General features: G+C 38.4%; 1 protein-coding gene across 1 annotated transcript; it reads left to right on the top strand.

Annotated features, from left to right (window-relative positions):
* Positions 1–24,041, top strand: LIPC (lipase C, hepatic type). Its single transcript, XM_036389762.2, is given in 11 exon segments — positions 1–13; positions 8,610–8,627; positions 9,094–9,281; positions 10,843–11,022; positions 13,408–13,525; positions 15,503–15,736; positions 17,084–17,119; positions 17,122–17,325; positions 20,652–20,772; positions 21,468–21,686; positions 23,936–24,041. Coding segments are annotated over 11 exon segments (1,437 nt in total).
* The last annotated feature ends 1,992 nt before the right edge of the window (positions 24,042–26,033 follow it).

Below are 26,033 nucleotides of genomic sequence, written 5' to 3'. Positions count from 1 at the left end.
ATGGCTGAACTGGGTATGGGGAATTGGGTGCTCTGAATTTCTCATTATCACCTCCATGGATGTACAACTCCTGGGACCAGGCCTGTCCTGCCTGGGGAGCTGGGGTTCCTCTCTCACCAGCAAAATCTTCATCAGTCTCATGTGCCTACAGAGCAAAGTCTGACAGTGCAGGGCCTGGCAAGACCTGGTGCTACAACACCCTACAAGAGGCAGCAGAGCATCCCTGCACGGCAAAGCTCAGCAGGGATCCTCAGCCCTGGGGGGCTGCAGTGCCCCCAGCACTCAGAGGAACAGCAGAGTCTCCCTGTGAATGCTCCACTCCCAGGCCTGTATGCCTTCTCCCACTGGGGTTTGCCACATCCAGTCTCAGTTCTTTTCTTAAAATTAGGCCCAATATGTCAGCCAAACACATGAGGTTATCTTAAAGATGCAGGATTGTAAACTTAAAGAGTTAAGAATATAAACTTGATTTAGAAGAACACATACCTAAAGACCCCAGAAGTGAAGTTTAAGGACATGAAAATGACAGAAGTCAGATTCCTTAAAAATTCTGCTAAATTATTTTGATTCTCAGGGAAATAAAAACCTGACCCCCTAATCTTGGATGGTTGGTAGTATTTGCCACAATGGGGCTCCTATCCTGAACAGGCCTCTAGGTACAACTAGAATGCAAATAACAACTCTCAGTTATTAGATTTAGGGGGATTACTCTGCTCTACTAATATGTACATTACATGGATTATTTATATGAGTCCAGAAAGTCCTGTCAAATGAATACCTTAAAACACAAGTAGAATATAGATAGGCTCAATCTAAAAATTAACATTTAGGAAGAACAAGGTAGGATAAACACATCCATTACTTCTTCCCATGGCTCACAATATTTTAGATTAACCTGTTCAAAGAGAAATTTGCAGGCGTTTTGTTACCCTTGCCATTGTGAGATCAATTTTGAACATCTTTCCTTGCAGCATCTGGCAACTGAATTCTTTACTTTGCTTGTGTTTTCCAGACTGTCAGATTTAATACATCCATTGTTTAATGATTCCATCCTCACCTTTAAGTTTATGGAGGATTTTCTGTTTTAATCCCAGCAAATATCACAACCAAAATCCCTACTCCTAGAAGATGAGGCCTCACTTAGCAAAACACACCTTCCTTTTAAAAAGGTTTAATACTTCAAATTTAAAACCACCACAAGCTTATAGTAAAATTTAACATTGCTCATGCTTGTTGATTTTTTCCCACTAAAGCAGATCCATTTTGCTTTGCAAAGCAAAGCAAACTTGGCCTCAGCACACTTTCATGGTGCTGCCCTGCTGGATGCTGTTGAACAGCTCCTGGAGACAGAACACAAGGCTGCTTCATTAAACATCCACCAGCAAATCTAATGTGTGAAAAATTTCAACAACTCATTCATAGTTCAGCTAGTTTATGATAAATTTCTCATCAACAAGACATCACAAGCAGAGATCAAAGAAACTCCAGGGAATGATTTCTCTTTGGATATTCATAAACTTGTGAAGGTGGGAAGTCTAAAGAGAATGAGCAAGGGCAGCTGATGAAATAAGAAAGTTTGTATTTCCAACTATGGAAACCAGTTATAAAATAAAACCTCATCCCAAGCAGGAAAACAAATCAAATGGGGGAGAAGGTATTTTTGCTTGAACTATAGTATTTAGCATCAGGAATATGTTGTTCACAAGAAGGGTTTGACTGACAATTCTGGTTTCTTTGTGTTCAAAATGTGGAAAGCAACTTAAATCTTCCCAGTTTGGTTTATGTCAGTCTACAACTGCTAAAAACCCCATATAAATAAAAAATGAATGTTAAAAATTTTCCTTCAATGTGACATACAATGTTGCAAAATTCAAATACCTAGGACTACAGGAACTGAAATAGCAGATCTAACCAGAGACACCCTAAAAATCTGGTCAGAGATATATCAATACTGAATGGTCTAGAAAAAAAGTTTAAATATATCTTGAAAATCAGTGGTTGACTCATGCCTTGAAGCACTTTGAAGGTTATCCAACCTACTGCAGCTGTTTGGCTCACGTCTCCTTCATCTGCATTAAGAACCATGCTCTGGGCCTGGAAAAAGTGCTCAGCAATGCACGAATGCACAGCAAAGATTTAGAAATTGGATATTTTATGTCTATGGTCTCTGAATATTAAACACTTGAATCTTCTAAGACAAATGCCCAATGTAATGTTTCATTCACATTAAATGTTGTAATAATGAGGGAAATGTCACATGCTGTATCAAGTGCATGTAAATATCGTAGTATTTATAAACAGCATTTAACAACTGTGCATATATTTCTTAAAATACACACTTTCTATGTGTGTATGCACTTTACACTACACTATGGTTCATAATTGTCCATTACAGCTATGTAATTTAGATAATTATATTACAAATTATATTCTAACACATCATTATACTATTACATAGCACTACTTTGCTGCCCTCTAACACATATTTACTTCTACTGGTTTCCAGAGTTTTGGTCCCAGAACACCTTGAAATCCTACAAACTTTGAAGTTACCTGGAAACAAAGTGAAACAAATATTTTTTTCTCTGCCCTTCTCAAATTTGGAATTCTGCACCCGAACCTCAAATTCTGCCAGAGGTCCAGAAACTGAATTCTCCCTGTCACTGCAGTAATAGGTTAAAATTGCAGCACTGTGTGCCCTTGCAGTGCTGCCAAGAGGCAGCTTTAGTTTGCTTGAAATTGAGATTTAAGGCTTTGAGTGAGACACAAATCACATGTCTGGCAATCTAACTCACTGGACCTTAGCATTATGACTTTTAAAAAGCAGTTTTTATCATTTTATACATATTTTCCCTATGACTGGAATCACAATGTGCAAAGGTACCTGGTGTTATGGGTGGAAGGGATTAAACTCCTATTAGAAGTTCTCTGTGCTGTAATACTTTCAGTAGCACTTTGCATTGTCCTGTGCTGATAGTATCAAGTATTCCACAAAATGGTATCTTCTGTAATAGTTTTCACAGGACTCCTAGAAAGGCCTGCAGAGCTCAGCAACTATTTGCCCATTTTAATGATGGCTCACCCCAAACTTACAGAGACAAATCTTTGTAGGACACCATTGTGAGGCCCCTTTTACTGAAGAGAGCTGTACTAGAGCACTAAACAAATGTGCCTGAGAAATTCTTTGTGAACTATGGCTCAGGTCATGGCAATTGTTATACTCTGGGCTCATCTATACAAGGAAAATTGAAACAAAAATTGCATGACAGCATTCATAAAAGTTCTAAGACTTGTTCTGTACACAGAACGTACTTAAAATACATCCCAGTAAATTCTTCTGCCTCTTAAAGAGTTTCATTTGAAAACAAATTCATTCAGTAGTTGATAAAAAGTCTAATTTCTAGACAGAATTGCATGGAAATAACTTTTGTAAACAGTGTGCACTACAGAGGTTTTAGAAGAAATATCTACAGACATCTACTGTAAAAGATCATTTTGGAGAAATTCAGGATACATTTAAAATGATCAAAGCCTTTTAATACCATATCAGTGAAACCATCAAACTCTTGCTTAGATGAACACACCTAGTGATTGTCAAAGCAAAAAGTTTTTATCTGCTGCAAAAACAGGATTTCCCCTCAGTTATTTTGGTTTAACTAAGGCTTTCAGACAAAAACAGCAAAACAAAACTATTTTATTATTAAAAAAATAATTATTAAAAAAAAATCAAAGTACATAATGGAAAAAAAAAAAAAAACAGGAACATATTGGAGAGGCAAGAGAAAAGGAGACAAGAAAAATGGGAGGAGAGGGAGTTTAAAGCAAAATAAAACATATCCTTTAAAATGCTCACAATATTTCCTCTAAGACACAGGTTTCTTGAAAGTAGAAAAATTTAAAGGGACTAGATGTCAAGTCACCACTCAGACTGAAAGTTTTGGATGCTTAGTCCTATTCCCTGAATGGAAAATAGGCCACTTTGGTAGCCTGAGATTTAATTATTCTCAACCCAGGCAGATTCCCCCACTTAGCAAGGCTTGAGTATCCACCTTCCCTTCTTTCCTACCTCCTTTCCACTCAATCATCTTCCAGGCCCCTACTGAGCTCTCATTTTCCCCACTGCCCTTCTACAAACTGAGACATTCATTTGTCTCTTTCTGAGTACCAGAAGGCTGCCAAGCAGAAATATTCACAAGGAGAGTTTGCTGGAATAGCCACAACCAAAAATTCATAAACAAAAGCCAAACAAAAAAGTAAATAAACCCACAATTCACTAACTTTGTGCAGACAAGGCTGGCTGTGCATATGACTATTGTACACCCACCCCCTTCAGCTCAGCTCTGCTTTCCAGGGAATAGATCTATTATCCAGCACTCTGCCCTGCAGGGTTGTCTCATGGCCCAGCAAGTGAGTTTTACTCAGCAATGCCTTCGTGTGATAATATTCTAAAGATGCTGATCTTTCTCTCTTCTCATTATTCTGGTTTTGTGTTTTAAACACATGTTCCTGGTGCATGGATTTAACTTCTCCTGCTATGGAATGCTGTGATCCAGAGGTCATGCTGAATTTCTGACACAGTAAGTTGGCACCAGGAAAGTCATTTCACTGCAAGATCACAACAAAAAAAGTAAGGCCATAGGAAGAAAATGAACTCCCTCTTCCAGTATAGCTACCCTAAAATACAACTCAAAAACTGTCTTACCTATTGCAAGACAGCCTATTTTTTAAAATCAAAATTACACTTGTCATGAGAGTATCAGCATATGGGAAATGGTTCCAAGGGATATGCACATAAGTAATAGAGGTGTTCTCCTGGTCCCAAATTTCAACTTCTGTTCAGACTTAATGAATTAATTTTTCAATTGTCTAAGGATTAGGTGAGAGCCACTGAAACATCTGCTTCAACCCAAGCTCCATGACAGGAAGAAGGATGATGAACATTATTTTTCTTAAGTGGAAAAGCTACTTTCCTTACTTGGAAATGCCAATTTTACTCAAAATTTTTATGCTGTACTGTAAGATGAATTTAAAGTGTATGACTTAGTAAATACTAAAATTTTCTCTTAACATTAGATACTTCCACTATACTTCATCCTCATTACTTCTCATGTTTAGGCAATTCTTGTGCTATGAAGCAGATATTTTATAGCTGTATTTTTATACCTAATCAGATATAATACATAAACATATTTAAATTGTGGATCTCTCTCCCAGAAAAGCACAGGATATTTATAGTTTCAAACCCTGGACAGCATCTAGACCTTTGTCCAGTTTCCAGCAGAGTTTTCATTAACAAGTTTAAAGCAGTGCCACCACATCTGGAAATTTGAGAAGGGACTCCACAATTCTATATTTAGGAATGCCTTCTTGTCTTTTGGGGTCATTCAATCCAAGTTAACCTGCTGGATTAACCTGCTTATTTTGTTCAACTGGGAATCTCTCTTCATGTTACTTTTCAATAAGAAAACATTATCATCTCAAGTCAAATATAAAAATGGTCTGGTTTGTCTGCCCAAAACTAACTCCAAAGCATTTCACAAGGATCTGCTATGTTGCAATGAAGTGGTGTTTACAAACCCAGCCTCCAGTGCACCTCACAGAAATATTGTTAATACAAAGTAAACGTAAAGGGTTGAACCTACTTTGGGGTGTCAAGAATTCACAATAGCCTTTCTTGCTTGTGATTTCTGTGCTGCTGTGTGGGAAGGTAATTTATGGAAGCTCACTGATCACTGTGGCCACACTGCATTGCCTCTGCTGAAAGAACTCATGTCAGAGTAGGATCTTCTAAGGAAAAGGAAATTAATCAGCAACCCGCTCACCTGGTACTTTTCCAAAACAAAACTCTTTGGAGGCTCAGAGAGATCTCTGCACACTTAACTGGAATTACCATGAAAAATCTTTAGCAGTTGAATTGTGTTGTTTTTGCAAACTGACCTATGAAACTTCCCAGCTCCCTGTGGCCATGTCACTGAGTCACTGCCATGGCATTTTCAGCAAGAGGCTCTTGTGGAAGCCTGGCTCTTCAGACACTATTTCCTTCTCCAGTCATTACACAGATTTACAGATTGAAGCAGTTCCTTGTTGAATAACACATCTGATCCTATAGGAACTTCTAACTTTTGACAGCCAAGAAGAAGTTCAAGAAGTATTCTTAATCCCCCCTCCCAGATTTACCAGGAAAACAACGCTCAGCCATTAAAGCACCACAGCACTTTCCAGGCAGGGTCTGAAGAAAACAGCTTTTTATCAGACTTGTTTTCTGTACTTTGTACAAACAGTACAGAGTGACAAAGCGCCTTTGCATTGCACAAACACCGAGAGAGCAAAAAGAAAATGAAAACAAGGCATTAAACAAAGAAAGGATGTGTACAATGGAACAGGCACAAGCTACTTTTTTTTGTTTGTTTTTCTTTTTGTGCTAAAAATAGAACACAATGCTTACTTTTGTGTAGAGACTACTCACTAAAGGCTGAATAAACCAGACAATAAGAATATCAACATCATTAAAGCTCTTTCTAATTTTCAGCTATGTAGATTCACACTTTCCTGATATTACTTACTTCAGAAATTAAGTTCCTCTGCATGAGAAAAAAAAATCCAACAGAAGTTCTTTAAAGTGGGCATTTTAAGGGAGAAGTGATCAGACTTAGTCCTATGGCAGTTAAAAGTGTCCTGAAAGGAAAATGTTAGACATTGAAGCTACAAATTTTATCAACCAAACCTTCTGTAACTTTGAAGCTTTTTAAATTCCAACTCTTGTACAAGGCTGAATAGATTTCTTCAATAACGTTTCCCAGCTGTGAAACACAACATTGCCTGTCCATTGGCATGAACCATAATTAGCAACAAATAGAAAGCAGTGCACATCCAGTGCAGGTCAGTTTAGGAGTTTTCTTCCAGCAATGCTACACACTTAAACAAATTAATATGCTGTTTTATCATGTCTTATCATTACACTGAAATTAAACCTTGAATAATGTTTGTAACAGAACTGATGTGGCAAAAACACAGTCTGACCTAAAGCCAGCACACTTCCACACTGGGGTTATTTGCATTGTGCATCACAAGATGCTACTACTGCAGATATTTAAACTTGGCAGTTTCATGTCACAACACGCATTTGCAGGATAAAAACTCCTCTGTAAATGAAGCACAAGTTCCTTGTAAACTACCAAAATCTCATCAATACAACAGCATCACAAAACCCCAGGAGAGATTTGCAGATACAATACAGAAATGAATAGTCTATGATTTTAGGTATTTACAGACATAAGAGTTTCAATGTACAAAAAAAAGAAAAAAGTGTTGTCTTAGAAGATAAAATACAATCTTTCTGATATTAATGTTTTATTACAGAACTTTTATGCAAGAAAAATAAAAACTGAAATTTTACTAATTTCAGTGCTGCTACTACACAAATAATTTTAACTTCTCATTGAATAAAGTATTTGATTTCATCTCCAGTAATATTCCATTTCTTGTTGGGTCTAATTAAAACAAAAGCCTCCTCCCTGACCATTTCAGTGGCGCTGGTGAGCAGCTGTTGCAGATGGAATTGATGGAACTTGTAGCACCTGAAGCACAAATTTCATTGAAATGAAACTACCAGTATCATTTCTCTGATATATTCACTGCCAAATATTTACAGACTTCTTGAAACGTGCCCACAATATCCCTACATCTTTCTCACAGATGTGTCTGGCAACAAGAGCTATGCACACAGTTCTGGGTGGGATTAACAACTGCCTTTACTTACAACTGACATCCTCTTTTCCTACCAAAACCATCTACCTTAATGCATCTTGGAATTATATTTTCCTTTCTCACAGTCAAATGGTAGCAGTCACTCGTGGTCAGTTTTGTTATTGATTACTTCAGTCAAGTTTTTTATCTTTGTGTCACTTCCAATTTGTGAGTCTCATTTATAGAGAAATTCCAATCAATTATATCACCCTGCACTTCACAGTAGGAGATTTCTACCAGTTTCTCTTGCTGTATTTTCAAGTTTTCATCTCGCTCTTAATGTTTAATGGCTTGGTCTTCTCAGTATTAGCAAGGGCCTCTCATGTTTTGTCAGTCTTGTACCTTTCCAGCTACTTCTTGAATGGAAATATTAAAACAAGATTAGCCAAAAAACCATCCCAAAGGAACTTAATTAGTAAAACCTCTCTAATCTAAATGTTTCGTCTCTGATACTAGAAACAGTAACAACCTCTTTCTTACTTAGTTCATCACATCTTCTCTTCTAATAAACCCCATTTTTTCTAGCTTAAATTATATTTATTATATGGAGTTTTTTCAGCTAAATAAGTACTCTGAAGTCTCACTAGAAAGGCTTGCATGTCACAAGGTGCTTTTTTGTAAGCTTTTGCTTTATTTTACTCTATTTTTCTGCAATTGCTCTATATGTAATGTCTTTTCCTTCTAACTTCATGATGTCACTGCCCCCACTTTCTTAGTTAACAGATATTTCTGACAACGCTGTCCTAAGTGCACCAAGCTATTTTACCTAAAAACAAAATCATCAAAAATATTACAACTGAAATAAAAACATGTCCTTTTGCCTTTTCAGAGAAAAAAAAAGGAAGTATGATGTGGTCTAATAGTTTTAAGCAGTCACCCAGGTCTCTAAGCAGTTACAGCCCTGAATAAAATGGTTATTTTAGTGTAATGATGCTTGCTCAGCAATGACTAGCAAATGCACATTAGTAGAAATGCTCTGCAGAGATAAGAGCCTCTGAATGTTCCTATCTGTGCACAACTCCATGGACAAGTGGTAACACCTGTACTGTGATCTTACAATCCTTGTGCATTTACAAAGGCCTGCAGCAGTCAGATCCCTATTCCTGTGTAACCATTCTTGTTCACCCAGAGGGACTCAGAGGCACATCTAGACCATCTCAGACATGGAAACAGATCACTTTTTTGACCTAAAATGTACAGCTTAGGCCTGCTGGAACAAGCAACAATTATACAGAGGAAGAGTTCCAAGCTCAGCCATTTACTGTTTGACAAACTGTGTTGCACCAGTAACTTCTCCAGGTTTTCAATTCCTTCCTATTATGACTGTGGTCACAAATTTCATTTCAGAGGCACTGAGATCACAGAGTGAACACCCTAGAGGAAAGAAAGATCAGCAAAACTTCAAAACCAGATTTCGACTCTATACAGACAGAGCTGGAGGCAGCTGCCAGATTTTTGTTAATCAGCTGGAGACTCTTGACAAATGCCATTTCAATGCCTCTCTTCCTCTGGTGATGATAGTCCATGGCTGGTCGGTATGAACTCACACTTTATTTTTAATTCTTGCTACATCTGATTTGATATACTTTCCTTCTCATTATGCTACAGAAGCAACTTCAGAAGTAAGGTTGTGAATCAAAGATGACAGATTTCACTGGTACCTATCATGGCTAGAAAAAATACAAAGTGCATATTCCTGACAGATTCTGAAGGAATGGTCTACAATTTTTCACATGGGACTCCCATGCCAAGGATTAAATTCAGCCGTGGTTTAAAGCCAGCAGAGCCTGAACAAGTAGTGAATTAATGTCCTATGCCCTGGAGAGCAGAACACCAGTTTGTTTTCTCTGATATGTTCACTGCCAGATATTTACAGACTTCTTGAAAAGTGGCCACAATTTCTCCACATCCTTCTCACAGATACACCTTTAAAAAGAATTTCTCCACGAGCCCCTTCAGCTGGAGGCAAAACCTTCAACATCAATTATCACTGAACTGCTTCCAGTTAAACTGTAAAAAACCAATTCACCATTAAAAAACTTTCTCAAAAGCATGCCAATAGTAAGAGTGACAATTCATCAGCTGAAGAAAAAGAAAGAGGGAGGACAAGAAACAAAGTAATTTTAACAGATCCTTAAATTCTCATAGCACCAATGGAATCACACAGGGTGGCACAATGGATCTTTCCTGCACATCTGCAAATACGCAGAGGAACTTTGAACACGCCCTGTGATGTGCATAACTCCCTTAACAAATGTATTTAACTCCCTTAGTAAAAAAAAAAAAATTAAACTCCCTTGCAAAAAAAATTAGTTCAAAACCTACACCCTCCTCAAACCACGGGCCTGAAGCTGCTGCCATTGAAATTCATCATTCACATTAACTTAATTTGCAGAGGTGTTGGACCCTTAGAGGAGTGTGTGTGGAAACCCAGACCTGAGACTCCCAAATTCTAATACACTAGAAGAGATAAGGCTATTTTATCAACTGAGGAAATACATACAATGAGAATAACAATTAAATCTGATAATTAAATAATAATTTTAGTCCATAAAATCAGAAACATGCTTTGATGCAAGAAAATTGTAACCAGGTTTTCAAAAAAGAATGACTCAAAACAAGCAGCTCTCAAAATGGAATGGCTAGAGATGACAAATGCCTGCTGGTCTGCAATCCTCCAGCTTCCTTTCTCTGATTTTTTAGCTTATACTTATAGGGATAGCTGCTTTTGAATGAAATCAGACATTTCCTGGGCATTTCTGTCTGTCTTTTAACCAGTACTTTTTAACCAGTTATCTTTGGATGAGTTAAAGTATTTGGGGACATCATTTTCACTTATAAGAGTTCATATTACAAAACACACACTATTATACCCTCATTACATTACTTTCTTTTTTTTTTTTAGTCCACTAAAAGCTAAAGATTCTCAGCCCTGAAGCAGGCTGGGCCCCCTAAAATCTAGTTATCATCATTAATCCCTCCCTGTCCATACTGGGAGTTTTGTTTCATGTTTTTCACAAGAAATACTTGGCAGAGACTGCTTTCCCATAGCAATGGTTTTTTTATTGTTCGGGGGTTTTTTTCCAACCGTAACAGGTGGATGGGATATTGGAAAGCTGGATTTGGAAAATGGCAGCAGCTCTGAAGTCTCAGCATGAGCCAATGAATGTGATCATTGCAGACTGGCTGGCCCTGGCTCACCAGCACTATCCCATTGCTGTACGGAACACGCGCACCACAGGCCACGAGATCGCGCAGTTCCTGCAGTGGCTGGAGGTGAGAATGCCACACCCACACGTTTCTCTGGAAAAGATGCTTTGTTCTTATACTTCCACAACCTTTCTGAAATACTGTGCTTGCTAATGCTTTCTTTTCCATCACTCACATTTCTTTAATGAACTGCACATTTTTCTTCCATAAACTTTCATGTGACTTTGTAAAACTCTCATCATGCAGGAGGTCAAAGCTTGTTTATGAAAATATTTTTATATATCTTTAGAGGTGAGATAGTTTCCTGCTACTTTAACTTTTCCATTAGCATGTGTGTGGGCAGCTGACACTGTTCCATATGTAGAAAACAGGCAGACATCATCATTTGCAAGACATAAGTACAGGAAAATGAACTTGTTATCTGTGCTCAACTTCTGCTTTTAATGCAGAATTCAATCCCAACACTGTGTCTGATTTTTGCTGCAGTTTCCCAAAGATTAGGATAAAATAATGGCTTAGAGATCCAGAAGGTAAAGGGAGACCTTTCAAGAGGACAGATATGCTTCACAAAGTGGATGACATGGAGGCAGCAGTGAGCACAGAGCCACACTAATGCAGTGACTATTTATCAAAACTCCTGCTACACGGGGAGCAGTGGCCATGGCTGGATTGAAAAGGCTGCAGCAGATTCGGCAGAGGATCACTGGTCTCCAGCACAATTTAAGAAAAGGCAGAAAGAAACAGTAGAAAGAGAATCACTCATTCAAACCAGGAACTCTAAGCAACTCTTATTGTATCAATCTCTAACATTAAGTACTTAATTTGAAATGAAATTATGCTTCTATACCTGACAATGAATTTTTGAGTACATTATTTTAAATATGGTGAGGCCTAAGGTGGAAGAGAAATCTACTGTGAGGCTGAAAGGTTTGGAGCAAATACCATAAAAGGCCTAAGCAGGAATGGAAAGGCTAGAAGGAGCTGTCAGGTACCACACCCAGTTAGGGACAAGAGGAACAAAAGAGGAGGCAGGAAAAGTCAGAGTCACTATTTTTCATTGTGATATTAGAAGAAACCTCAGCTCTTGGTCAAATATAGTTTAACTTGCTGGAGCCTAAAGTAACTTTTTGAAAGTGTTAATTATTCAATGAATCAAATGGTGGACTTTGATCAGTTCCCAGGAGGACATACCACATTGTCAACAATAAAGACATTCTGTGATTTCCCAGTGTCAACAAACAAACCAAGGCTTGAATAAATTACTCCTTGCTCCAGTACTGTAGGTAGTTACTCTTGTACTGTGATGTGTTCCAGAATTTAAATATACCATAAATTTTCACAGCACTGAGTGTCTCCAACCAGTAAATGTTCCTCATATTGAGAAGCACCCCTCCAGAGTTTAACAGTTAAACCCCCTTCATTCCAATTCCCACAATTATCTTTCTGCTATGCTTCTGTCTGCTTACAGGCAGATAATTATTTCAAAGGTTCTCAACAGATGTAACAAAATCTGCAGTGCCAAACAACATTTTAATAAAGAATAAAGAACAGACAATAAGTAAATATTAGTGCTCTTATTTCAAGAATAGGGCATGATCAGTAACAGCCTCAACAGCATCCATTTCAGCATCATCTGACAAGAAAATTGGTCAGATCTTGTGATTTCTAAGAGCTGTCTCTCTCACAAGTCTGCCAAGTTTCACCGTTTCACCTCATCTTCAGAAGAGATTGGTGTTGAGACTGCACAGCCACTCCACTGTGACAGGCAACATCCACAAAGAAATTGAAAGTGAGGTTTGCCTTTCCTGCAAGCAAAATATGCCATATTTTTCTTTACAAGTCAGATAAACTTTAAACCCTGCAGCTCAGGTGAAATGCTTAAGATGTACCATTGAAAGGTAGAAAGAAGGGCAATTCTGCTTCAATAGGTTTGTTATGAATCAGACACACATCTTTGTACAAGAAATATCACTGCTGTATCATTTAACATGTCTGATCAATATTTTGATCCCTTTAGTTTGGCTTGTGCTGGTATCTCAGGCAAAAAAAAAACACCACTTTTTATAGGGGATTATTTTACCCTGAAGTTAAAGAACAGATACCCATTTTATAATCATAGGAAAGCCAAATGTTGCCAACAAAAGGCAGTGAAGATCTGCATCAAATGACTGACAACAAACAACAAGAAAAATTCCATTGTGTTGATGGTTTTCCTGTGCATAGAAGATAAGTGGCAGTGCCCAAATGTGTGGCATTTTCCTGCTGCATGAAAAAGAATCAAGGAATAACATTCCAACAGAAATTTACTGAATGATTTGTGCACCTCATTTGATCACCATCAACATACAAATTTCTTGTGTAACAATTCACAGTATTCCTAGCATGTAATAGATATTTCACTGTTTACTTTTCACATTTCTTCATCTAAATCAAGGTGCCACTATCTTCCAGGAATCCATTCAATTTTCCAGAAGCAATGCTCATCTAATTGGATACAGCCTGGGAGCTCATGTTTCAGGATTTGCTGGAAGTTTTATCAATGGTACAAAGAAGATTGGAAGAATTACAGGTAAATGACTTATATCTTTAAGAAAAGTAACAGTCAACTGAATGAAGTTATGAAGATATTTGACATATCAATGCCATATCAACACTTAGCTGTTGAATAGCAATACTCAGCACAGTTTAGAAGTTTCATCTCATTGGTTTAGAAATTAGATTAAGAAAACTTAATGAAAATATTTTTGAAAATTAGGTCTCATAACATTTCTATCTTTGATCTTTCCTACCTCAGTCCAATTATGACATACAGAATACACAAGCATGGGGACTACAAATCATAAACCAAAGCCTCAAGCTGCAGGTTGCTTAAATTTATCTCTTATCCATTCCCAGTAACACCTTAAACTAAATGTTAGCCACTAACCTTGGATCTTTGGCCACTGTCTTGACCCAAAGTCATTCAAATACCATTCATTGTTAGTGAGTAATTTAAAAAATATATTAAGGAAATTGTCTGACTGTGCTTGAGCTTTCAATTGTGGGACAGTGCCCATATGGTGAATTCAAAACAGTTCTCCTGTGCCAAAAATGAGAGTTCTGGATTACATTTTACAAGAAGGATATCATTGGAGTACCCCTAGTAGATGCTTAAAGTAAACAAAGTTAACCCTAACACTTGATTGACTAGTGACATTCTTGATTGACTAGTGACATTCTGAACCTTCTGTAATGTTTTGTAACTGTACTAATTATGAGTATATTGAAAATACATTTATAATATTATTGATACACTATATGCAGTACCTCATCTAATACACAGTGACAGCTTAAAAAACCCAAACAAAATGAAAACAGAAGTGCATTTTACACAAGACCCACATCAGCTACATTTAAGTTATCAGAGAAAACATTTTCCTTTAATCAGACTTAGGAGTGAGGCAAATACACATGGCTGTACTTGGAAGTCACCGTTCTGATCTTGGATTCATTGCCACATACCACAGTCTCTTACACACTCAGTTCTTGTGGCAGTGCCTGCATGCCAAGAGGCTGATTTTACAAAATGTGTCATGATATTACACCAGTGTATGCACTGAAGGACTTCAGTTCCCCAGCACTGCTTGCTCAAACCTCATCAGAACATAACACCTTGAAAATGGATAAGCAAAGAAACTTAGAGCACATTATTTACTGTGACAGCTATATGCATTCTTCAGGAAAAATTTTTCAGACTTGTAACAATAAGTTCCAAAAATGGATAGTGATAAAAGTTATTGAAGCTAAAAAGAAATGTGGGCCTTTGTTGGACTTCCCTACTTCTGCCTGTGTTGCTAGTTTTGTCTGGTTATATCTATGCAACTATATTATTCCACAATACCAACTGAAGAATATAAAATTTAGAAGCTTGTCCTCAAAGCTGAATGCAGCTTTAAGCTAAGCATGAAGTTCTCTTCCTGAATCAATTCCCAACCAAGAAGACCACCATGCAAAAAAGTCCAGAAAACAAAAATCAGCAAGACTCCCTAAATGGAGTATTATTTCCCTGAATACTGCAAAAATCTGCCTTGAAGATTTTTTAGGCTGAAGAACTATTATAAATGAAATCTAGCAGGCATACAGGGCTTTTAAACAATAACTGGAGCTTTATAAAGTTTTAGGTCCCACATGTGGGCTAAAAGTCAATCTTGCTGTAGGACTGGTGTTTTCCAAAGGACCTCTGAAACACACAATCTCTAGAGTTTGAAAGAACAAAATTATGTCAAGGTCCCTCAAGTGCCACTGGCAGCAGGCACAGTTTGTCTCTGACAAACACGTCTGTCTCAGGGCCTGTGTCCTTGTGCAGGTCCCAGCTAGTGTTTGCTACAGGGCCTGTGTTTGCTTTAGGTGTAACCCTCTGTGGAACAAGAGTTGTTATTGTTTCCATCAGGGAAAGACCTTGTAAAGCACCAGGTGCTGCCGGTTTTCAGACATTTATCCCAGACTTACAGCAGTAGAACATTCCTTCTGTACTACATGACAATGGGATTATGTGCATTTATTGCAGGCCTTGACCCTGCTGGTCCCCTGTTTGAAGGAATGTCACCCACAGACCGTTTATCTCCAGATGATGCAAACTTTGTGGATGCAATTCATACCTTCACCAAACAGCACATGGGCCTCAGTGTTGGCATCAAGCAGCCTGTGGCTCATTTTGACTTTTATCCCAACGGAGGCACCTTCCAGCCTGGCTGTCACATCCTGCACGTGTACAACCACATTGCACAGCTGGGGATTGCTGGTAAGAACCAATGGCCCACAGTGGGAGGCACCAGGGCAGCTGGACTGAGCCTGTCTGGTGGCCTTAAACAGCATCTAAGGATTATTATGATCACCCTTATATGCAGGGTATTTTCTTGTTTAGAGATTAATTATCTGATTTTCACGTGTCTTGAGTTCATATTGGTTCTACTGACTCCAGCAAGGAATTGAGCTGCCTAGCACTCCTGAAAATGAGGCCATGAGCATCCTGCTGTCAAGTACCTCTGAATAATTTAATGGTATTTGTTTCAGCAGTAGGAGAGATGAGACAATTTATTCTAATTAAGCCAGATTTGTGTAGTGTGCCATTAATTATTTCAAATCAAATGAAACACAGGTCTGTACTACTCACCTCCATAGCTCACCTTTTCCCAGCTTCATGTCCTTTGGTGGCACAGATGATGCTCTCTCCAGGACCTGAATGCCAGTGTTCCAGGCTAGCTTTTATTTATAGAAGCTTGTTATCAATGTACCTAAACATAAATCTATAGAGAAACTGATGCAAGATACTGAAAAAGGTCCTGATGTGCAGTGACAACCAGAAGTGCTGGCTGAAAACTCCCAAAGAGCCCTGCACACCCAGCAATAACATTGCAGAAGTATTTCTCAATTATCCTCATACAATGCCTAAATCTGGGCATTACTTGTTAGAAGATAAATCATGACAAACGTGAAACCAAGCATCAGCTCAAAGCTTATCAACAGAGACATAAAACATCCTATTTGCACAAAATAATTTCTGTAATTTGATAGCATTTTAAGAATATACATCTCATAATGGCAGACCTATTTAATATTTTTATTGCGTTTAATAAAATTTTTGCTCCTTTTTTCCAAGCAGTAACTGCAAGAAAAATGAAATTCAACACAAGAGCGTGTCAGTCTAATAGGGACAAAATATGGTATTGCTGCCTAAGCATCCAAATTCAAGAGTGTTCAGCCATTCCAAATGAGACTGCTGTCTTTAATGTGGCATGATCTAAAAGACTGCCCATCAACTCAGGTTGTATTTTCTATTGACAAAAACAACCAGAACACTGAAATCAAGGTTCATATTTACAGTCTGATACAGTCAGGGCAAGAGTAGTTTAAGCAGAAAATTATTTATTATTATGAAAGTTCAGCCATTCTATTTTTGAATGATCCTAAAAGTAAAATTGCTATGATGTATGATTTCTGAGGCAAAACCATGATGCAAAGGGTGGGTGGGGGGAAACAATATCATATGTTTATAGTTTATAGTTGGCTACAGTACTACTCTGCAGTTGAAATGGTAAAAAAAAAACAAACCAAGGGCATGTAAAATTTTGTTGTTGCATTTTTTCAGGCATCACTCAAACTGTGAAATGTGCCCATGAGAGGTCAGTCATTTGTTCATCGACTCTCTGCTGCACAAGGACAAGCAAAGCACAGCGTACTGGTGCAACGACATCAACACTTTCAACAAAGGGCTGTGCCTCAGCTGTAAGAAGAACCGCTGTAACACCCTGGGCTACAACATCAGGGAGGAAAGGCTGCCCAAAAGCAGACGACTCTTTCTGAAAACAAGAGCATATATGCCCTTCAAAGGTTTGTGGGAATACTTTTTGGTGTCCAGATTGATCACAAAGTAGAAGTCTGAGCCTAAGCTTTGTGATCCTATTTACTCATTCATTAAAGCTTATAAAATCTGTGAGAATAATCAATTTGCTGAGACAACTGAGAGTCCCAGTACGCTATCTTGATGCCCTTTCATCCAGATCCTGGCTCTCATATTTCTGTGGGAAAAAGCACACTGCCTGCTTGCCCCAGGCGAGCTGTGGAGCTGAGGGCTCGCAGATGCCCAGGGTCCTGATCTGCAGGGTTTTCCTACAACTGGACTGCGCAGGTTTGTTGTAACATATGCAAGCATACAGCCAAACCAAAAAAAGCTGCATAATTACTCTGGGAGGCCTATAAAACATCCTGTTCTGCGTTTGCCCAAATTTATCTGCAATTAGACTATGAAATGACATATAAATTACTACTTTCCAAACAACGGGCAGAGAACAGAATAGCATGGACTTTTGCAAGGCTGAACTGTCGCACTAAAATTAAGACTGGCACTCTGGCTTTAGCTGTACTACATTACTTTATCGAGTCAGTGTGCATTTTTGGCTGTATCATCAGACAGAGGGGGCATGGCCTGCCAGGTGGCGCAGGGCCTTCCTACCAGTCTCCGTTGCACTCAGCCGCCAGAGCCCACTGTTGCTGTTGAGCAGACGTTCCCTCGCCACTGGAAATGCTCACGTACTTTTAAAAGTGGGAACAAGAGGACGATGTGGGACAGTCCTTTTCCGAGGGGCTGTCGGTGCAGGGGCGCCTGGCGCTCGGCTCGCCCCTCACCACCTCCTTCCCCGGCTGCCCTGAGGCGTGTGGGGAGCAGCGGGGCGGCCGGGCAGGGCTCGGGCTGAGGCACAGGCTACACACACAGGGAGGAGGTTCCGCTCAGGCTGAGGCGCTGCCGGGCCCCGCACAGCCTCGGCACAGCCTCAGCAAAGTCCCCGGCACAGCCTCGGCACAGCCCGGGCCACGGGAGTCCCGCACCCCCGCAGCGGCTGCCGGGGCTGGGCCGGGCCAGAGCCTCCCTCCTGGCGGAGGGCTCTGCGCCCACTGCCCCTCGCCCCGGGCCCTGGGGTTGGGGAGCGCTTCCCATGTTCGTGCACCCCGGCAGGAGCACTGAAGAGATGAGGAGAAAGGCTTTAAAAGGCTGCTTGCATTATATAGCTGGTCTCCCCACAGTGCCCGGTTACTCAGATGCATTATCACAGATTTAAAAAAAAACCAAAAACCAAAAACAAAAAACCAAAAAAAAACCACCACCAAACCAAACAAAAATTCAGGTACTTTTAAAGTAATTTTGGAAGTCTTCCACTAGCACAGCTGTGAAATATTCAGTGATTACTCCAGAGGGATCTGCAGAGCCCTGAATGATACTCAGAGCAGCTGAACCTGCTGAATTTCTTCTAAATACTGTTTAAAATGGCTCAGGAAGATACTTGGAGTAGATTTTAAAACTCCAGAGGCTGTGTCTAGTTCCTGATGTTATCTTGCTCCAGCACAGTCAGGCTCAGGTCCTCACCAGAACCAGAGAATGACAGGCTCTGGGGATGCATTGCCTGCTGCTCCCACACCTGGGCACGGAGATGTGGTCACTGTGTTGTGTTCCTCTCTGGATATGGAGCTAGTTTCAGTTTGGAGTAAAATATCTCTGTCCCATTGGCTTTGATTGCAATTAAACATGTTGCATTTTTATGCTTAGTACTGGTTTTGCATAAAAAACCATCCTTGGCACATATGTTGATAAAGTACCCCAGACAATGATCTCCTTTCACAAAAGTTCCCAAACAAAGCGGCAGCTGTGGGAAGGTGCTTACAAAGTCATCTTTGTAATGCTTTTAAAAAAAAATGTTTGAAGATCATGTGAGAAGCACAAACAGAAGAAATTTGAGAACTCAACATTACACTTCACAATCCTCTGTGTCTTCAGAGAGGAATTAAAATCTAAATGTTAAAATCTAACATTTAATTTTCAAGCTAATGACATTGTATTCTGGAGCATACATCAGTCCAGCTCAAACAAAACCCCCAGTTTGTTACACGGTAGTTAACATTTATAATAAAGCTGTGATGGGACTCTGAGTTCTTATATGATTTTTCCTTAAAGTAAGTACCATAATCACAGCAAAACCTTAGGCTGTGTCTGATCATATACTGAAAAATCAGTTTTTACAGAGAGAAAACCCATAGAAAGACAGATTAGTAATGAAAGTGATCTGTAAACAACCCTCTCTGCCTTGGTCCTCATCAGGTGTGTGGCACAGAATCAGCCATTTTGTTTTCTACTGAGGGACACATTTTCAAAAGAAAATACATTGTTCACTAACATACAACAACTATAAAACAATGAAAGGATACAGCTGTTCCAGCAAATACTTTCCATCGTGAGCACTTTGAGCTGCACCAAAAAAACCCTCAAAAAACTATCTGTGCATGTGCATAAAAAGATGATTCCATTAGTGGTGTGGGGAGCCATTCTCAGATGTAGTGAAGACTGAAGTGAGTAAAGAGGCTCTACTCAAAAACTAGCATGCAATAATGTTCCTTCATATCTAAATCTATCAGTTTTGTCTAGAAAGTTGCTGGAAGAATGACCAGATAGAAGAGTTCTGGACATTCAGATGTGGCTGACAGTATCTGTATGCACATGCTTGAAATCTATGTTGTTGGGGTTTTCTTTTTCATAATTTTCAAAATATCAAACGGATGACTTCTTCGGCATTTTTCATGCTGACAATGCTCAGTTCAGACTTTCTTAAACAGTGTTGTTCTAGAAACTCCCCTTGAAGCATTAATGACATTGTTAACAGATGTGTGTTAAGCACAACATATCATTATGCAGTCAAGGAAAGTTTGTGAGTCATCTGTTTTGCAGGGCAATTTTCCAGTTGATCAGAGAAATAGCTTGACCACATGGCATAAGGTCTTTGATCTGTATCATACATTTCTAGTCATGCACAGTCACAAGGATTTGCCTGGTCACTAGATAGAGGGCTTGCCAGAAATTCTGACAACTAAACTTCAGAAAAGCTGAAATATTTCCCATGAAGGAATGTTTTATCCCAAAAAGAAACTCAACACTGATTACCTTTTTCTCCATCCTTTAAATAAACAGGGCCACAAATGCTAACAGATTACATAGCACAGCAACAACCAGGAAAAATGACAATGTTTTAATTTCAACAAATTAGGTTGAAAAATAAAATGAAATAACCATCAACTTTCTACTCTGAAAGGCAAAATTCTTTTGCCTAAGAAAACTATTGATTATTTGACCATTAATTTTTCCACTTTTTGCCAATTCTTCCTTCCTACAGTGTATCATTATCAGTTCAAGATCCACATCATCAATGAAATCCAAGGCAAGCCCATAGACCCAGCTTTCACCATGTCTCTGACAGGGACTAAGGCAGATGCTAAAAACCTGCACATCCCACTGTGAGTATTGTATCACATGTAATTGTGCATGTGAACAATTTGTAATATCATACCACATTGATAATCATGCTATGAGGGAAATGGTTTAGTACAGCTAAGTGAACATGAACTGGAAATTATCCTCTCTTCACTCATTCTCCCTGGAAGTCACAAGTTCTTACAATGATGATGCAGTTTGTGCAGAAAAAGAATTGTTAGAATACAAACAGTAAATTTGGAAGTTTTTCTGTCCACTTACTTTGGTCCATCCCATAGCTAAGACAAGGAGGTATAATCAATTAAAACACAAATGAAAAAATCAGATAATTTTTTCTGTAATTAAGATAAAAGAATTTTGGATATTTATCACGATGGACACTATCACAAAGGCAAAGGCAAGAGTGTGTGTGTGTGTGTGTGTGTGCATTTGCTCTAGCAGGCAGAAGTTGTAACATAGATGCTATTATGGGGCACCTTTTCTTTTGCTGTCAGAAACCACTACTGCTTTGTCAGCTGTTCAAGCTTCTGCCACTTCTGCTTCTTTCCTTGCATGTTGTCATATTTCATCACTTTTTTGCACCTGGAGGAAGAACATCCTTGAGACATTAAGAAGCAAACATAGTTCTTTCTCTGGTTTACAGAGGAAAAAAATCCTGTTTTGTTCACTTTAATTCATAATAATTAAGACAACATTATTCTCATCTTGTTTTCTGTAGAGTTGAAAGTATTACTGGGAATAAAACCTACTCCTTTCTCATCACCCTGGACAATGATATCGGTGACATCATAATGATCAAGTTCAAATGGGAATTACCTCCACTTTGGGGAAACATCTGGGACACATTTCAAACCATAATACCATGGACAAAGGGCACCCGTCGACCAGGACTTATAGTGAAGGAAATAAGAGTGAAAGCAGGGGAAACACAGCAAAAGTAAGTGTAATGAGAGCACTCAGTAACTCCACAGGTGTTTGGCACCCAGGTTATCCCAGTTCAAACACAACCAGCCAAGCCCCAGCAGTCACACCAATGAATGTAATTACCTCACTCCATAAGGATCATATGAAATTTCAATGAAACAAGGTACAGTGCAAGATAAATAATGATTTCAACATTAACATCATGAAATATTCAGATTCCTACTTAAAAAAATGTGCCAAATCTTAATTATTTGACTTTCAATACTTCCTAGAGAAAGGAAGTAAGTATTGAAAGTCAGCATCACCATTCTTGAAAATACTCATTAGAAGGATCTTGTGCTGTACTACAGTCCTCTAACTATTTTTGGTGTTCTTCTTTCCCCTGTTTATTGCTTTGAAGCAGGATCACCACATCTGAGCAGCCTTGTTCTCTACATACAGCAATGCTATCACATTTGAAACTGCCTACTCATGCAGAGAAATTTCAGCCAGAAGACAGAATAAAAAAAACTTATAATGATTCTCCACTGCTTTAATCCTTTGAGAAATTTTAACTGAGCAGTTTAATTAAGGTTAATGAGAAAAGCACCTTACCTTTAACTGAGGCTCAGTCCTAGAAGGCAATTTTTCCTTGGTACATTCCCTTTCCTACCACCACAACTGGTGCAGACTTCCTGCAGAACAGCTCTTACTGGCAGAGCTGCATCTCCTTAATATTGACACAAAAAACAAATTAGACAATTTAAAGAGACATTTCATAAGACAGTCTGTATGTGCTGGGGGGCAGAGGAAGGATCATATTCTCCTAGGTTGAATCCTCTTAAAAATGTATTTTGGAGGTGTTTTCCTAACATGGCACTTGGCATGTGCTCCTGCCATAAAAATCAAAGGAGTTTCTCTAACATTTCCTGCTATTTTAAAAGCCACGACCCAAAATCAGTATTGAAAGCAAATTAAATCAAAGCATACATTGCAAACTAGGGAGCTCTGTTTAGGTGCAGGTTCCTGTACCTTGAGATAAAAGGTATGAAGGTGAGAAGTCATTTTCCTAACCAGGAAGCTCTTATCCAATGCAGCTGTGCCAGTAACTTGGCACAAGCTAATTACTGCTGATGTACTACTTTCCTTATCTAGGAAATTATTGAGGGGGGCTCTTATACTGACAAAAAATAATGCTGGTAGCTTCAGGTACCTAATGCTCCTTAGAAGCTTTTTTTTGCTGCAAGTGGAAGCAGTTTGTGCCAAGCTTTTAGTGAACACTGATTACGTGCTGGGTTTTGTTCTTTGCAATCTGGGCAGTGACATTCAGTTATCACTGAAATACTGCATTAATGTTTAGGGGGGGAATGAAAGATTATTAGGTGGTTCTAAAAGGAGAAGCAAAGGACACTCAAGGAAAAGTATTTTTTTTCAAAGAAAAAGGTATGTAGAGTTCTGCCTTCCTCAGAATACCAAACATTGTGTATTGCAGAATAAGCAATTTTGGAAATTCAATAATTAAAAAAGGTAATAAACATGAAATGTATTTTGACTTCTCTTGTGCTTTCTCAAGCATTTGAACAACTGTCAATATTTTATTGTTATACACATATCCGTATCCATATGTTAGAGATACTAACGTATCCATATGTTAGAGATACTAACATATCCATATGTTAGAGATACTAACATCTAGGATCTCTACTTCTAGATGTTTGTGATCTTTGTACACATGATGAAAGTTCCTTTGTTAGATTATTTAATGGCAAAGACTTGTAGAGATGTAACAGCATAAACTTTAAAAGCAGCTAACAAACAGACCAGCAATAAAATACCCCATTCCAACATTTGCTTTCAAATATTTCTGTAGCATATGCAGCTGCTGATATTAGCATCCTACACAGCTGATTTTTAGCAACCTCCCAGCTAAATACCAGTATTCCAGCAGCCCAAATAGGGCAACCATGCTGGGAACAGTGAGTTGGAGCAATGCCCCCCTGACAGGAAGGCCCAGGTGACTGTGAGGGTGTGCTGTGGAGAACACCCACAGTGACACCAGGGAGACACAGCACAATGCACTCAGTACCCAGGGGCTGCCTGCTGCTCTTCTCTCTGTCCCTGTGGTCTGGCAGGCAGATACAACCCTTCCCTCACAAGCCTAGAAAACAGAAAGCTGCCTTTCTGTAAAAGACAGGCTAAAGAACTGCCTAAAGAGTGGGAAACTCTAACTAACATTACGATTTCTAACCAACACTGTACTCACACGCTGTCTTTTCTTTCCAGGAACACATTTTGCCCCCAAAGTACTGACAATATTCACCTTCATCCATCCCACGAGAAGATATTTGTGAGCTGTGAAGATCTCTTCCAGACACAAAACAGAAAATGAGCAAGAACACAAAAAGGCAACTTCTCACCAAAATATTCAAAATATGATGCATCTAGTAAAAGGTTCTAAGAATTCACAGTCAAATATCCTAGCAGTTTCAGAGATGGTAAAAAAAATAAATTAAGACATTTAGGTTTTGTCATCTGACAGTAAGCTGAAATATGCTCTTTGTTCATCTAGGAGCATACTCTGAAAATCATCAGTGAGCAGCATGATCAAGGCAACTGTCAATTTTCAACTGTATAAAATCTGAAAAAAACATCTGCTCACCAGAAATAAAAATATTATTTGAAAAAATCATTGTCATAAGCCTTTGAAAAACTTAATTTTGTTGGATTTAAGGGAAAAAAAGAAACTTCATTTCATGGTAAATACATTGAAGTATTAATAGCTACGACTATCAGTTAAAACCTTGCTAAATGATTTCCTAATGAAGGGAGAATTAAATAGTTCATAAAAGAAAATGCTACCAAATAGATACAAAAATAGAAAATGTTTGAGCTGTAATAACCATATGAAAACCCCAATAATAGTATCATAAAAAAATTCTATAATAAACCTTGTACTCTGAAAATGCTTTGCGATTTAACTATTTTAATTAAAGAACTGATTTTAATTACTAGCAATTTAATTATTTGAATGATACTTAGTATACTACACAAAGTTCTAGCACAATTAAGTTCAGGTAATTGTTTGCATTTAAATCATATTTAGGCATTCAGGTAAGGTCTGAGATTTTTAGATTCTAAACCTCTGTATACCAGATTTTGGCATGGCTTGAAACTGCCAGGACAAATGAAAATGGTTAAATCTTCCAACAACTTCAGAGCATAAAACCAGACTTTGTAAGGTCAAATATATACAATTCCCTTGTTTCCTCTGTCAGAATATAAACAACAGAAAGGAACATTATTGTCTCAGATTGCTTTTATTCTATGGTTTGTGCATATTGAAACAGAAATCAATATATATGTATTCATTTGTCACTTTAATGCTGAGCACAAGATTAATTAAAAAATAAGGTTTCTTGAACTCTGAATTTTGAATGTAATTTGTGTTAAATGTTCTCTAAGTGGTAAAAAAATGTGCAAGAAAGTGCTAAGACTTTAAGCAAAGCATATTTTTTAATACCAAGATATTGCAGGGAATTTTTAATCTAAATATCTAGAGGTTGTCAGGAATAAAGTGGGATTTATTTAGATTGCCCAACAAATGAAGAAACTGAGCAGATCCTGCAAGCAGTGAACAGTGATCAGATGTGGAATGCAGGTATCTCTGCCAAACTTTCAGAATATTAACTCCTTTTACAAGCTGTTTTCAATAACTACCATCCCTTTAAACAAACAGGAATACTCAATACAGAATCAGAAAGGCTCACAAACTACAACAGGAACTGAAGCATACTTAGATCTCAAATCAGAATTGTTGTCCATCCTGAGATGTACATGTCAGAAGCTGTTCCAATATTTAAAATGGCTCCTAGAAGTAGCATCTTGATTAGATAAATATTCATCTATTTAAATACAGATTCTATGCAAAAGGATCCTTGTTCCTCGCTGAAAACAAAGGTTTGTGCTTTGAAAGCTTCTGTTCAATGAAGCAAATTGGTTTTTTAAACACAAAAGTATTTCCACCTTCTGTGTCAAAAATTACAATTTAAGTGATTAATTTCATGCTTCAGGTTGCTATATTGAATATTTAAATTTTGCGTCATAATTACTTTATGAGAGCTCTGTAATACATTCTGTGTTTGTGTAAGGATCAATTCCTGAAGTACAATAGCAGAGTCAAATCAGGAATGTACACAGAAGGAAACTTCAGCCAAAAGTACGTGAGAGAGTTAGGTAAGCACCAAGGCCTTTTGTTTGGTTGATTTTTTACATTTGCAGCAGCTATAATCCACTGGAGGCACTCAATTGCTAGAGACCCAGTGAGAGCATTTTTAGGGGCATGAAGTTACAATGAACCACATCCTGCAGAATGACAGACAAG

The sequence above is a fragment of the Molothrus ater genome, chromosome 13 (assembly GCF_012460135.2).
Source record: "Molothrus ater isolate BHLD 08-10-18 breed brown headed cowbird chromosome 13, BPBGC_Mater_1.1, whole genome shotgun sequence".
Classification (NCBI taxonomy): domain Eukaryota; kingdom Metazoa; phylum Chordata; class Aves; order Passeriformes; family Icteridae; genus Molothrus; species Molothrus ater.
Note: the sequence above shows the minus strand (reverse complement) of the source record. Positions and strands in the feature narration are given on the sequence as shown.